The following is a 15227-nucleotide window of genomic DNA, read 5'->3' as shown; positions in this document are numbered from 1 at the left end:
GAAGTCTCCATAATTGAAACGTTAACTGTATAATTCATAATCACTGCAGAAGATTTTATTTTCACTCCTAGGCACATGCATGCTCTTCAGTTAGCAGGAAATGTAAGATGATAATCATTAGCTTCTTGTACCTTCAGTGTTCATAATGACACAAGTGGCAGACAGCAGGAATCTGTCCCAATTAACAAACAAAAGTGGAGACATAGAATATCCTCAGTAGCGATCTGTGAAATTGTAGCTGAATTTTACTAAAAGTACATTCAGAGCTCCCCTAGCTACTCTTGCTCTTCATGGTTTTGAGGAGAGCTCCAAGTGCACTTGCTCAGCTGTAAATCCATATGCAAAAGGTAGTTATTAAGGATGTTACACATACAGGGTCTTTATCCTTCCAATTCTCCATCTTGCTTAGAGCTAAATCATGATTGAAATTACATACAGTAGTTTTGTAATTGAACTGCTGATTATGTAGAGACCTCCAAATTGGTTTCATGTAGATCACAACTAATCTGAAGGACTAAACAACATTTAGCAGTCTTGCATGCTGACTGCTAGATAGCAAATATAATGGCCTTGCATATCTGAGGGTTTTTTTGATGAAAATTAATATGATGATGCAATGAAGGAAGTAAACTATTCTGCCTATCTTTCCTAATACTCTTAAATCATATTTTTAATCTGGAATTCAGACTAATTTGGAACATCCCCAAAGTTAGCTTGAATTTCGATTTGATGCTACATTTCATACTTGTCAAAACTATGAGCGACTATATTCAGATTTAGGTATGTTTTCTTTTCCACATAAATGTATTATCCAAGGACGTGTGGGAGGGAGTGAATTTCAGAATGGTAGTATGTTTTACCCATTTTTTTTATTTTCGGCTACTATAGTTAGAGAAAAATCTGTTTGTACTTGGAACAATGGGTTACCAAAGACATCCTTATCTCCTACTAGTCGTTATTAAGAAAAACTTCAATGTGATGGGCATCTAACCAAAACCCATCTTAGTGATGGTATGTGAATTGCTTTAATAAAATGAAAATATTATTAATTCTGTCATAATAAAAAATACCCAGTTCCAGATTTTGTGCACTCATTCATTACTGTTGTCTTAAAATAGTGATGAAATGAGATGGGAAACTTTTTAAAAAGCAATTTAGTTGAGTAATTTCATGGCTGAGTTGAAGATGTACTCAATACAGCCTTTCATTTCAGAGACCTATTATGTGATGCTTACATCTGAAGCGAAAATATTTAAATCTATCGCACAGTTGGTATAGTAAGAAAAATAGTTGATGTTTCTCCCATAATTTTGTTATCTATTTATCTGTCTCAATTTCCTGTGCATATATATTAATAATACCTTTGCTTTAACTTGTAGATCTGGCAGTGTGGGGGAAAACTGTTGTTTGTTCCCTGTTCTCGTGTTGGACACATCTATCGTCTCCAGGGTTGGCAAGGAAATCCACCCCCTGTGTACGTTGGGTCTTCTCCTACATTAAAGGTACTGTTTTGCTGCAACCTTGAAGGTGGTTTTTTATTTTAGATAACAGTTTAAGATAAATCTATTTAAATTATTAGTAGCAATTTAGAGAGCACTTCATCCAAAGCTAGTCAGGGTCTACAGTAAAGATGGTCATCCCCATGGGAAGGAAATCTTTGTGCCAATCCCACTGTTGTAAAGACTAGAGATTCCTGGAACCCATCTTCTTGCTCCACCCTGCCCCACCTTTGAGGTACAAACTGCATTTCCTGTTACTCTCAGCACCCCAAGCCTTTGCCGTGCTGTGCCCAACTGAAGCACGGACAACTCTAGTCACTCCGGGAGATGATGATTGTGGGTTTGAAATCACCCTTTGGTGATTCTAGGCTGAGGGAGCGAACGCTGTAATGTAGCATCTCTCAGACCTTTGTGGCTGCATTTGTTAATTAAGAAGCAGTGAATGACACCTGGGAAAACGGTGTGCTCTGCACTTCATCGTAAAGGTTGGTAACTCCACAGGCACCTTGCAGGTTCAGAAGTGTTGCTTAATCCATGATTTTAAAAATAGACATCACCTCAAGAAAAGAGCGTGCCAGCTGCCTATATCTGAAGAGAAAATTTGACTCAAGAAAAACTGTTTCGTGTAAGTTTGCACCTACCAGCAGGAAGAGAGACAACCCTCCTGTTAAGGTTTTCTATTGCCTAGTTTAAGCTTTCTCTTGTGCAGTGTTTTGGCATTGGTAAATCCCATTCCCAAAGACCCAGTTCTCTGTAAATTCCAATCCCAGAGCTGTCTTCCTAGACGTTAGCAATGATGATGACTATTGGTAGGGTTACAGATTATGGCTTGAGCCAAGCTAGCAGTTGGTTCTGCTGAAAAGGGAATGTCCCAGCCTAGCTTAATGGTAGAAAACTAACCTGACACCCGAAGAAAAAAAAAAGGCCTCTATTAGTAATGTGAATTGATTAATATTTTGATCAAACAAGCACCAGGACCAGTGCAAGGGAGGGTAGGGGGAAGTGGGCATAGCTGGGAGTAGAGACAGAGCAATGGGAGGCAGGATAGCAAATGATAGCTCCATTGCTCAATGCAGGCAAGGTGTTTGTTTGCCTTGTCTGAAATTATAAAAACCATTTCACTCCTCTGAAAAGCTGATCAAAAATACGTGCTGCATATCTAAACACCTTACATGAGTCTGCTTGTCTGCTTACTGAATACAACGAAACACTGCTGAGTGTTCTTAAACATTAAGTTGCTTCTCTGTGTAAGGCAGGATGCAGGAGTAGGTTTCTCCCTCTTCGGGCACCCTCCTGTCCCCATAGTAAATGTGCTTTTTTATAGCTTTGTTCAATTTATGCTGGATGTGGATTAAAGTAAAGCTCACAATAATTTTGTGCCTTTAGTCAGATCTATTAAAGTAGACTGTTTTAACACCAGGTCATTAATGCTAGCAGAACCGTACAAAGTGAGGTGTGCATCTAGAACTTGTACAGGTAATATAGAGATAAGAGCCATCAAAGAGACCGAGAAGAAGGATGTGACCAGGCGACCAGGCGATTTAAGAAGATAAAATCTCCTCAGTGTGTCATAGCTGACCTGTTTAAGACTTATTTTTTTCACCCTTAGTGGGCCCTTAGTGCGTATCATTCTCTGTATTAAAACTGTAGAGAAGGTGAATAGAAACTCTAAATTGCGGTTCTTGTACACAGCAAATGATTGCAACATTTTATTGCACCCGTAACTGAAGAGTCTTTATGTTCAAATAAACATTCCCTAAGCTTGGAAAAAGACTTTGTACTCTCATTAAGCAAGCCAGTTTATTTTGCTGGCTTCAATCCTAAACTGTCGTTTGAAAATTATATGCGTGTGTCTTGTATAATCTGCTGAAGGTGACAAATTATTAGTGCTATATAAAAATTTCATGCTGCCACTTTTTAAGAGGGGAAATCCTTAAATTTCTGGAATTAACACGCAGTTGCATGTGACCCATTGCGTGTGCTTTGAGTGTGCAGCAATGTCATTGTTCTTCACAGAACTATGTCAGAGTTGTAGAAGTGTGGTGGGACGAATACAAAGACTACTTTTATGCCAGTCGGCCGGAGACAAAAGCGCTACCCTATGGAGATATATCTGAGCTGAAAAAATTCCGTGAAGATCACAACTGCAAAAGTTTTAAGTGGTTTATGGAAGAAATAGCGTATGATATAACTTCATATTATCCCTTACCACCTAAAAACGTGGACTGGGGAGAGGTAAGTACAGTACATAACCTGTATTTATTTTAGGAGATTTTTATTTTTTTTTAAATTGGGAATTCAAAAGGAAGCAATTGTTACTTGACATCAGTCTGAGAACAGGCTCTTTGATTACTGGTATACTACGGTGTATGATGCTAGCTAGAGAGCTATAGAGTTTATAACCCTAGGAAAATAATTTTATATATATATTTTAAGGGGTGTGATTTTAATTTTTTTTTTATTAGCTCCATAGGTCCTTGGATAATTTTATCTCTAGCCTTGTCTTCAATTATGTCTAAAGTTCTTTTTTCCTTAATGGGAATTTAGGTTTTTTTAAAAGAAAAAATGCGAATCCTGTGTGAGTAGGAGTATTGGCAAAGATTAATAGGTAAAAATCTTTTTCTGTGAAGGCCTAGAGAACAGATCGTGAAATCCAGGTGGAGTACATTCTGCCTACGTTTGCTGTCCTGGGAGGTACTCATGCAGTTACAGCCTCAGTACATCCCTTATCTGCATGTAATAACTTGATGTGATTCCTTAACAGTCATTTCCAGCATTATTGTATATGAGTATGACTTTATGCTAAATTAGGAATGTGGTTACAAATTTGGCGTTTTGGCGTGGTTGACAGAGAGACAGCATGTTGCCAGGTGAATGCAGGACACTTCACTGAACCCTGCCTGTTTTGTTCTGCCATCTAGCCCACAACTTGAGGAGCTTTTACTGCAGGTCTCCAGCCTGCTTGCAGTTTTTTGGGGGGGTTTTTTGCCATTTTCAGTTGGTTCCAGCCTTGCCCTGTCGCTGCTATTAATTTCACTTTTGCAGATTGTGGAGGCAAAATCGGAAAATCATCTCACTAGCAGAGGAGGATTCCTGTGTCCCACCAAATTTAACAACCTTCTTTCCCAAGAAATGATGGACCCGTTTTTGTAACTTCAAAAAAGCATCAGAAAGTACAGATCTGTGCTGCTTCCTGTGGCCAAGCAAGTGCCATCTCTAATTTCTCTGAGGAATTAGTGATACAGAGCGTGTGCATGGTCGAAGGGGGTACAAATAGTCTTGGATCTGAGGGACCAGCTGAACAATGCCACCTTTATTTCTTACCTAAAAGCTAGCACAAAGCGTCAGTTACTACATTAGCCTTAGACCTCCTTTTGAAATGACATAAAGGGTTAGGAAGGCACGTTATATGTTACTATTCGCTGAGGTGAAAGTATCTGAAGAGAATAAAATAATAATGGCCACCTTGTGGGAAATCATCCCTGATAAAAGCGAGTGGCTCTGGTGAAGTAACAGGAAAGTTGGAAGTTCAGAGACTTCTCTGAAGTTTTCTTCAATACTTCTTCGCTGGCTGCTAGTTATCGTACATCTGAGAAATCCACCACCCCATGCCCCCCATCTGTAACACCACACTAATTGCATTTCCAAACTGTCAGGAATGAAAGTGTGGGGTTTGTCTTCCTGAACACTCTCTCTGGAAGTCAGGTCTAAGCTTAGTCCTCCAGATTTTCTTCTACCATCACAAAGAAGGAGGAGGCTCTGGCAAAGAAAATAGGTCTGGAAAGAATGTTATTGGTGTCATAAAGTCTTGGTAAAGTTGTTTGCTGGCCATTCTGAGAAGGGAATGGGGTAATCAGCAGTTGAGGCATGCTTTCTGACAGGACTTTTGTTCTTTATCCCTATGCCTGTGCCTGCCCCTCATCAATTTTACCTCTTTTTTTCCATGTAATTGCTGCTGGAGGAGGTACATCTGAGCAGCCGGGTCAGTGGGCTGTGCCTGGCTGCAGTTAATAACTGCTGTGCATAACTTCTCTGCATCCCATTTCTCTCATCCACGAGATGAGAGCAACTTAGCTGAGCTCCTGCTTTATTTATGAAGACCTGGGAGACTGAACATGCTTTGATAGGAGATTGAATACATTAAAATACTTGGAAGTACTACATTTTGGTGTCATTAATTTGGAACTGAGCTTTGCAACTTTAGCTTTATCAGTGTACTCTAAATCACTAAGAGCCTGCAAATTAGCATGGGCAGCTTGAAGCTCCATCTCCCAGAACAGTTAACATCCGAATTTAAATTTCATGCACAGGTTTGTCTCGTATCTCTCTGTCAGGTATCTGTTTCCGGTTTGAAAGATGCGTGGGAATTTTCTGAACTCCTTCATGCTTATTTTTTCCTTGAAACTAACTTAGAATGCACAATCTCTTTTCCAGATTAGAGGCTTTGAAACCGCTTACTGCATCGATAGCATGGGGCACACCAATGGTGGCTTCGTTGAGCTTGGGCCGTGCCACAGAATGGGAGGAAATCAGGTAAGGAGCCTGGAGGCAAGTCTGAAGGAGAATCGCTTGCTGTGGATGGTAACAGGCTGGTTTTCTGTTAAGCCTGTACATAAAGTCACCTAGGTGCCAGCTACAAAGATGGGACCTAGGGATTTTCCGTAAGCATACTGACATTGCTAAAATATGGGAATCTGAAAGTATCATTTCAAACACAAACAGTACAAAATTGAAGGCAAATTCGTAATCTCTTCTTCAGTGAAACAGGTACGAGAGGACACAAGACCTGTGTTTTAAAGCATCCATATCACTGCATTAGAATAACTGCAGCTCTTAGCATTGCTGCTGATTCATCATTTATCTTCACTTAATAATTAATCCTTCAGAAAACAACCCCTTACTTGCTTTGGATCAATTATTTCACGAAGTTGTTTTGCTATAATGAAAGTATAAAACTCTTTTGTGCAGTAACTCATCTTCCACCACAGAAGACAAGAAATTGAACGCAAATTTCTTGCTGCTTTGTTTACAAATTAATTGGCAGAACATGTTTACTAATAGATGGTTGCAATCCAAGCTGCTATTGTGTTTGACCTGTATCCTCACAAACCTACTCGCACTACCACACAAATAGGCTGTTCTGTCTTTACATCTCCTTTTTCAGTTGGAAAACTTCCATTTTAAGTCCTTGTTTATGCTGATGTAGACTTGAACCAGGCAAGTTTTGTCACAGCAGTCTTGAAATCATGTGCAGGATGATGCTTTTAAAAATTGTATTTGGGCTAGCTCTTGGTAGCCCCTGGAAATGTCTCTTTTATTTTGATACTTAATTAAAAAGTTCCCTAAACTACTTTTTCTGTATATGTTACCCCCAAAAAACCTTAACAATTACTTCATAAGAAGTAGCTAGGACAGCTGATGTATCTGGATGCATTAGTCTGATTTCCTCCATGGGTAAAATGCCGAAGTTTTACTGTCTTCACGTGAAATTACTGTCCAGGACCAAGGACTTGCTACCAGACCTTTAGAAAGATAGTGGATTGTTTGGCCATCAAATCATACAAAGGCTTTTAATCAAACACTTTCAGAAGTCTCCCAAATAGGAATCCCTTTACTCTTACAGTTTTGTCTTGCTAGCTAAGTTTCTTAGCCTTCTAAATCCTGCAGGAAAGTTATGCATGAAATTGAGTGTTGTGATAGTAAAAGTGCATTACATCATGTAAAATAAAGAACACTTCTGAAAGACAGGTGTAATAACACCAGAGAATATTTTGAATGGTGCAGTTTTGTTGGTATTTTCAGTGTTTCTAAAATTCTTGTTATTTTGACTCAACTGTTAAAAAGGTGGGGTGTTTTTTTTTTTCCTGTTAGCTTTTCCGAATCAATGAAGCTAATCAACTCATGCAGTACGATCAGTGCTTAACTAAAGGACCGGATGGATCCAAAATTATGATTACACACTGTAATCAGAATGAATACAAGGATTGGCAATACTTCAAGGTATGTAACAGATACATTGCAGAAAAGAAATTAGAATTTGCATCCTGATTTTTTGCACCTTTTAAAAATTATTTTCTGTATATCTGAAAATAAAGATCTACAACAAGGTTAACTGAACCAAGTAGAGTAAATTGTTAATTGCGCATTCTTGGAAATCCATGCTTGCCACGAAAACTTCCTCTAGGGAAAGATGCTTTTGCTAGTGGTTCTAGTTGCTGTCTTCTGTAGCAGAGTATTTAAGGAAAACCTGATGAAGCTACATGTGCTGCCACAGGTATGTTAGGAGTTAGCAGTTGTCTCAGAGGAAGCAAAGAGGATGTCCAGTACCGGCGACAAGAGTTTCTAAAAGCTTGTAGTGTCGTCACCTTCACTGCTTGTATGTTTTCAGTGAAGAAATTTTCTTCATCTAATGTACACTGCGAGAAGATTACTTAAATGCTGATGTGCATTTAGCAGCTAGGGTCAATAGTAAGTCTGATTTTGGGAGGTCTAAATTGAAGTGTTGCTCTGTTTAAAGACACAAGATCTTTTTAAGCCTACATAGGAATAGGTAAACATAGCATTACTCTGCCTTTTTGTGTTGTCTTTGCCTTCTTCAGTGTTTCTTTTTCCTGTTCATTAGCTGTTTGCTAATAATATGCTCTGTTGTGAATACTGGGTGTGGTACCATTGTAATGCTATTGCAAAATCTATGAATTTTTAATAAAGACTTGGAATGTTGGCCTATACACGTGAGGGCTGCTACAGTCTATTTAGTCACTACATCTCTAAGTCCTCGCTAGCTTTGAAAGTGCTGCTTTAAAAAATGTCTAAGGTTTGTCTCTTAAAAAATGAGACCAAATAGTCTAAGGGTGACGTTATCCTTGGATATAGTCACACATAACTTGGTTTTGTGTCTAAGAAACTATTCCGTGTCGGATTTTTCTTCAGTCTATCTAGTATATTACATATTTACTAATTCATTAGCTGGTTATCTGGATTGTGTTTGCCTGAAAGATGTAGGCACTGTTTGAATGCAGCGAAATCTGTTTGTTATCCTTGAAGCCACTCCACGTTTTCTGGTATTTGCATAGAGCTAGGAAATACCAAGCACGCTAATGGATTTCCACCCAGCTTTCTTGTGCCGCATAGAGAGACAAAATTCTTTAAACCTGAAATTTAAAAATCAATAAGCAGAGTTTCAGTGCCTGCCACCTTCTGCTTTAATATTGGAATAATATATAGCACTTGTTAACTCTCCAGCCATTCTAGTGTGTCCCAGCATGTTACTTGGCTCTTCTCTAAGCATTTCTTTCATGCGAGAAGATCCATTTCCTCCACAGTGGTACCAAGTTGTGTAATTGTTTGCTTATTACCGCAAGTTATAAGGAAGCCCAGTAAGGCACGGTCTGGGCTGTAGAACAAAACGCTGGCCGGCTTCCAGAAGGGAAAAAAAAAAAAAAAAAAAAGAAAAAGGGGGAGGGGGGTGAAAGCGAAAGGACCACCAAGGGTGTGTAACCAAGCAAATATTAGAAATTTGGCACGCTCCCCTGTGCCGTACGGAGGGTATGACCGTTTCTTCTAATGAGGAGGGTGTAAGGAGCGAAATGCTTATGAACTGCTGAAAAATGTTGTGGCCTTGTGTAAATGAAAGCTGCCAGGAGATTTTATCTGGTTGGTCGGTTGGTTGTTTCTGGAACAAACGCTTGCGTGCCAGTTCGGTGAGCGTAACATCTGTGCTGCTTGAGCCTTGAGCCGTAGCAGGGCTTCGGTGCCCAGAAGCGAACATCCAGAAGAGGGCTGGTGGTGGCCCGCCTCTTGCTGTTGTCCAGACGCCTGTTGTCCTCTCCCAGTAGAGGACCCCCACGTCTGGCCACACGGCAGGAGCAGGTATCAAGCTGAGCCAGCACCTGGACACGCAGATGCGCGTGGGAGTGGCGGGGGGTGAGGAGGCAGAGGGTCCCCGTGCCGGGGGCGTCTGGGTGCGCGGGGCAGGGCTGCAGAGCCCCAGCCCGGCCGCAGGTTCGCTCCCGCTGCTTTGCTCGACGCGCGAGACGCAGCCGGTCAGCGAGTCGGGGCTGCGTCTGGCGCAGGGGGGTCAGCAGGCGGGAGAGGAGCCGCAGGCCGCTTCGCAGACGCACGAGACTCGGGCATGGCGGCGCGGGGCGGGTGGAAGGAGCCCAGCGTGCGAGTCTCGGCCTGAACGGGCCGGGCACAATAGGTCTGCGGTTTCTTAGGCGGCCTCCTGTTGCTCGGGAGGCCAGACTTGCTCTCATACCCGCTTCTCTTCCTTCTTCCAGCCAAACAGGGAGCAAAGTCAGTGGTTGGTTTGTTGTTGGGGTTTTTTCCCCCCAGCGTGGTTCGTGGTGGTGGTGTGCAGTTGCTTTATGTGAGGGCTAACCAAAGGAGGGTCTGCCCAGTGAAGTCAGTTCTGATAGAGCTGTCCTCAAAAATTAGACTTTTGGTTTGGTTACAGGATGGATGAAAAGGCTTGGAAGCATTTTAGACACGGTCCTGCTCATTTTCTTAGCAGTTTGTTGCCTAAGAGAAACGGGAGGCGTCTCAAGTGGGCCTACACGTATCAAACATTTCATAATATGAATGGCTGTGGAGGTCTAGGTTTAACAAACAGTAAAATGAGTATAGAACTGATCTGTTCCGGGACCCTGAAACCTGGTTTTGTAAACAGCTATATTGCACTTGTGAAGAAAATGTTTTTAAAAAAAAACAAACAAACAAAAAAAAACCCAACAAAACCAAAAAACCAAACCAAACACACGTGTTCCTGATGGTTTTGTTTTCCAGAATCTGCACAGATTTACTCACATTCCATCAGGGAAGTGCTTGGATCGCTCCGAAGTCCTCCATCAAGTTTTCATTTCAGAGTGTGACTCCAGTAAAGCAACGCAAAAATGGGAAATGAACAACATCCTTAGTGTGTAGACAGACAAAACCTACCTACTGACAACATTAATTTGTACAGGACTGAAAATAGCCTGAAAACTGCTGCAATTATTAACTTTGTACAGCTGCGAGCCTCCTGGCTTGGATGAAGGACATAGAGGAACTGTGATTATTACAATAACATTATCATCCGCAGTTAATGTTTACAAAACTGCTTTACCTTAAACTCCGTAGATGTTTACATCTTTTTGTTTTAAGATGTTGGTAAATTAATGTGCTGTTAGCTATGTTTCATAGGAACATAGTTAAAAGCGTTGTCGTCGTCTTTGGGATTACACTCAGGGGTCTGAAGGCAGTTTTTTTACACACACTTGAAAAGGTTGGAGTAACCAGATTTTCACAGAACTTGGTGATTATCAACCTGTTGTATATTTTTATTTAATTTTACATCTTACTAAGCACTGCCACAGGTTATTAGCCAGGGTGGCCTTCTCTCACAGTCATGCTGCTTTTTTGGAAGGTGAATTTCAACATATTTAGTGCCTCTTTCATTTCTCTCTTTCACAAGAAAAGCATTTGTTGGAAATTTATACAGTGGGTTTTTCTGAGCTGTCACCAGGGGTAGGGACCAACCCTACTACCCTCTGTAATTATTGTGTTACCGAAGACAAATTTCTATCGCCAGTTCGGCTGCTCTACTTCAACTGGACACTTTGTACGGTGCAAGGAAGAGCTTAGTGTCGAGTTTAGTGCTAATGTGGTACATTTGGATGGAAGTAAGCACCCTCGCGATTCCAGTTAAGAATTTATAAGCACTAACTTGCTTGTTTAAACCATGCCTTACATAAAAATAATTTTAAAAATAAATAAAATAAAGCTGCACAATTATGTAAAACTTAGAAAGAATCCAATGCTTCATTTATATTGTTATTTTAAATGGAAATCACTGAAGAGGTGGACTAAAACTTTTAATTAGGAAAAAACATCCAGCTTCTTAACACATCTGTGTAATTCTTTACAAGGACATCTGTCAACCCGTTTGGATGCCAGATTTAGATTTGAAAAGAGAAATGGAAATCCTGAAACCACATTTATTCATACTAATTTTCTTCTTTTTTTTGGTCATTGGAAACTTCTCCTGAGGGATTACAAACACAAAATACAACTGCTTGGTGCTATAGTGTACAGAATAGAATGCGAAGAAGTTTCTAAAAATGTTCTGGAAAGGAGTTGATGCAAACTCCCTTAGGAGTATAAATATTTACTCTGAGTGAACAGAGAGGTGGAGGAGAAATGACTTGTCCTCACTTCCTTATTCCAGATTTTGTGACTGTTAAATGTGGACATCAGTGTACTGATTTCATAAGAGTTATGCCTATAACATGTCACACTATTAAATACGACTAAATACTTCCCTGAAATCTAGAATAGCATTGCATGCAGCTTCCATTGATGTTAACAAGGGTTATGTATCATATTTGGTGACAGAGTTTGATCTTTACAGGGCTGTCTGCACTGATCTATTAGTTTGGGATCTTTCCTGGTTTCTTTAAACTTCTCATCTATCCTTTCAGAGCTATGAAAAATAGAAAATAAAGGAGGGGGAAACTGGGGAAAAAAAGGAAAAAAAGGGGGTGTGCCGGTACTTGTTCCTTGTGTGTATGAAAACTGACTCCATTTTTGTGTGTTGGGTAGATTAATTTAATCATACGACTATGCATAAGAGACAGAATGGTGGCACATAAATTGTGCGGGTGTGCATTTTAAATGGGTATTTTGTGCAATTCATCAAAAGCTGATGCTGTATGTGAATATGAATCTGTATGTGAGACTGAAACCTTACAAAACACGAGATCGTAAGAAGCTGTTGCTGTAATGACTTTTTCCTACTATAGCCGGCTTGGAAAAAAATAATTCCCATATTCTTGCTTTGTAAGTTGATGATAATATCACTATGCATTTCTACATATTTTATAAATTTGATTTATGCAGATTTTGATACACTGTATGTTTCTGTAGAAATTGTATAAATCTTAAAAAAAATTTATTAGGGATAAATCTGGGAAACCTATGTATATCTTACTTATGGGTTGCTGGTTTTTTAGGTGAAGTAAATAAAATATTTGAATTTTTGGGTTTACTATACTTTTACAGAGTAAAAATGGATTATTATCTTTATAGAAACCCCGTATCTCAAAATCTAGACAACTTCAGTGTTACAAACTTACAAATATTAAAAGTGTTTTATTTTACTTTTTATCTAGGTACCTTTTGTCTCATCCGTGGGGACTCAGGTTTTTTTCCAGTGAAATGAAATGAAATTTCCACTGAGAGTTGCCACGTGGACACATTTGGATTTTTCTATCACCTACCCTGATCTAATTAGGTAGATTTAATATGCTAATAGAAAAATTAACTTGAGAATGATTTCTAAAGTAGAACCAGAGGTCAGGATTAGTTGGTAGTGTCTTGATTCTATATTTTATCTTAGTCCATTTATGTTTCCACCAACAAACATGTTTCGAACAAACTTTTTTTTTTTTCCTGAGAAGGTTTCTTAGCAAAAGAGTATGCAAGTAAATTGGCGCATGGAAGACACAAGTTCTGGCCTAAGAGCAAACCTAAATGCTGAAATCTACAGTACTTCTTTACAGATGGGATTCTTGTTCCCTAGCCACATCCGTCAGTGCACTTTTGTGTATTCAGATTTCGAAAGGCTCCTTTGGCAAAACCCGGGCGGTATAGCAGCAAGCAGTTCATGTAGGGAATACCCTTTTATGTAAAGAAACAGGGATTGATAGGAAAGAGGGGACATCGTTCTTCTTTACCAGAGATCCTAGCACCAGGAGAACTAACAGCACCCTTTGGGCAGTACCAAAGATGCTGTCCCCATTGATGGCATTGTAGAATTAATTCATCCTCTTTCCCTAATGCCAGTGAATCTCCTTTACTACTGTCTGCTTCTTCCATACCATCTGTCTCCAAATCGCAGTCCCTAAAGCCAGAAGTTAACAACTTACTACTATGAAACTAGACCAAGAAGCCTGAGATCTGTTGCATTATGCCAGGGATGTAAAAATTCCATGTTTATCCCTGATCTGTGAGACTTTTCACAAGAAAAGAAAAAACATACTGCTGCCTATAAAAACACAAAAGATGCTTTGGGAGATTTTGCTGTATGTCAAGCACAACTTTCCCTATAGGTTAAAAAAGATCAAATTGTGCAAGATCCATGGAGACATAGGAATAAGGAGGAGAATTTCAGAACATGCAGAAGAAATGATCTATACCATTGAACACAAACTGGTTTTTTGTAAAAGCATTTCTTGTTTGTTCCCTGATGGTAAGCTAAGGCCCATTAATTGTAATAGGTGAAAAGAAACAACTCAGGAGAAACAAATTAGCAGTGTTTCTGGTTGTTTTTCTCCTTGCTAGAAGAGGCATGGGAATGCTAGGTCTTGCTGTGTTCTGAAATCCTGTCTTGCTGTTTTCTGAAATCTTATCTTGCTTACATTTATGAGAGCAATCCTTGAGAAGTGTCAGTGGTTATCTTCCAGGGTAGTATTTACTTTCTGGGAACATGAGAAGCGGTTGCCAGCATTTAGTCTTCTGGTTGTTGACTTTACTTATCCTGCAAGCCTCCTCTGAACTCTTGTAGCGTTGGAATAGTAAGTTGTGTAGTTTGGCTGGCACTGTATAGGAGGGCACTTTACGTACAATAAGTCTAGGTAGAAAAAGTGATAGCCTATCAAAAAATGTAGATGAGTTTGCCTCCCTTTGTGTTAATAAAAAAAAAAAAAGCTACATGAACTGTGAGTGACCCCTGAAGACTGAAGCCCCCTTGGCCCTCCTTTCACTGTGGGGAGCCTCTGGTCATCTTCCCTCACCCGCTGCTGCCACAAGCGTGTGCGTCGGCATGTGCTGCCTCACCCATCGCGCCCTCAGCTGCGTTAACCAGCATGGAGCACAGCAAAAGTGGGAAGAGGTGTTTGTGTGGATTATGCATCTTGGTAACCCAGTTAATGGTTAGTGACCTTTGGTTTTTAAATCAAAAAACAAACCTAGTCCGTTATTTACACTGAGAAACAAATTAAGTATTCTCCATTACCACGTAACATGGGTCCTGGTAAAAGAAAAAATAAGCCGTCAGCACAACCCTTCGGGTTTTTACCAGGTTGCACTGCTCTGTGGCTGTTCTGAACAACAGTGTGGATGGAGACTCTTCAGCAAGGCAGTGGAATAGCTTATGGTCTGACGGATCTTAACTGACTGATGAAAAATGCATGTTCCCTCAGTTAACAGGCTGACAAAAGGTGACAAGGATCAAAGCCTGTAAGGAGGAGTTAGAGCTGTTTAGACACCAAGATGAAAAGGTATGCTTGCGTGTTAGATCCCTTCTTTTTCTCACTAACAGACTTCACTGAAGAGAAATGCGATTGCTTTAGGGACAGGAACCGTGCCCCATCCAAAGTGGTGTGCAGGTAAAGCAGGGCTGAGGGTTAGGTGGGTCCCGCAGGTCCCACGAGTGCGATCATTCAGCGTGAAAGCAGGACTGCCTCCGGTGGGCTGCCAGTTCAAACAACTCAGCGGTGTTTCTTGTGCGAGAGCAATGTCTCCTGCACAAGAAAGGAGCAGAAAGGTGGGAGAAGCAGCACAGCGCTAACTCCCGTTAAAACAAATCAAAAACTCTAGTGCCTGCCTGAGATGCGCATGATGGCAACAGCAGCCCTCTGGCTGAGCATCCCACGGGTCCTGAAAGGGGAAGGGAAAATGAACAGAGAGATGTTATTTTGCTTTCCTGGAAAGGGCTGCTGGTGGCAGTGTGTGTCAGTCAAAAAGGTGGCA

At 40.4% G+C, this 15227-nt stretch overlaps 1 protein-coding gene across 2 annotated transcripts in view; it reads left to right on the top strand.

Moving 5' to 3' along the window:
* Positions 1-12527, top strand: part of GALNT7 (polypeptide N-acetylgalactosaminyltransferase 7) — a 78155-nt gene extending 65628 nt beyond the window's left edge. For both annotated transcript variants that reach the window (XM_049793051.1, XM_049793043.1), the window contains exons 8-12: positions 1380-1502; positions 3516-3734; positions 5934-6032; positions 7371-7499; positions 10284-12527. In XM_049793051.1, the coding sequence (XP_049649008.1) occupies positions 1380-1502; positions 3516-3734; positions 5934-6032; positions 7371-7499; positions 10284-10421 (708 nt within the window). In that variant the 3' untranslated portion in view covers positions 10422-12527. The remainder of the gene's footprint in view (positions 1-1379; positions 1503-3515; positions 3735-5933; positions 6033-7370; positions 7500-10283) is intronic.
* The last annotated feature ends 2700 nt before the right edge of the window (positions 12528-15227 follow it).

Source organism: Accipiter gentilis, chromosome 3, assembly GCF_929443795.1.
Source record: "Accipiter gentilis chromosome 3, bAccGen1.1, whole genome shotgun sequence".
Lineage (NCBI taxonomy): Eukaryota > Metazoa > Chordata > Aves > Accipitriformes > Accipitridae > Astur > Astur gentilis.
The sequence above is the reverse complement of the archived record's forward strand: the minus strand, read 5'-3'. Positions and strand labels throughout refer to the sequence as shown.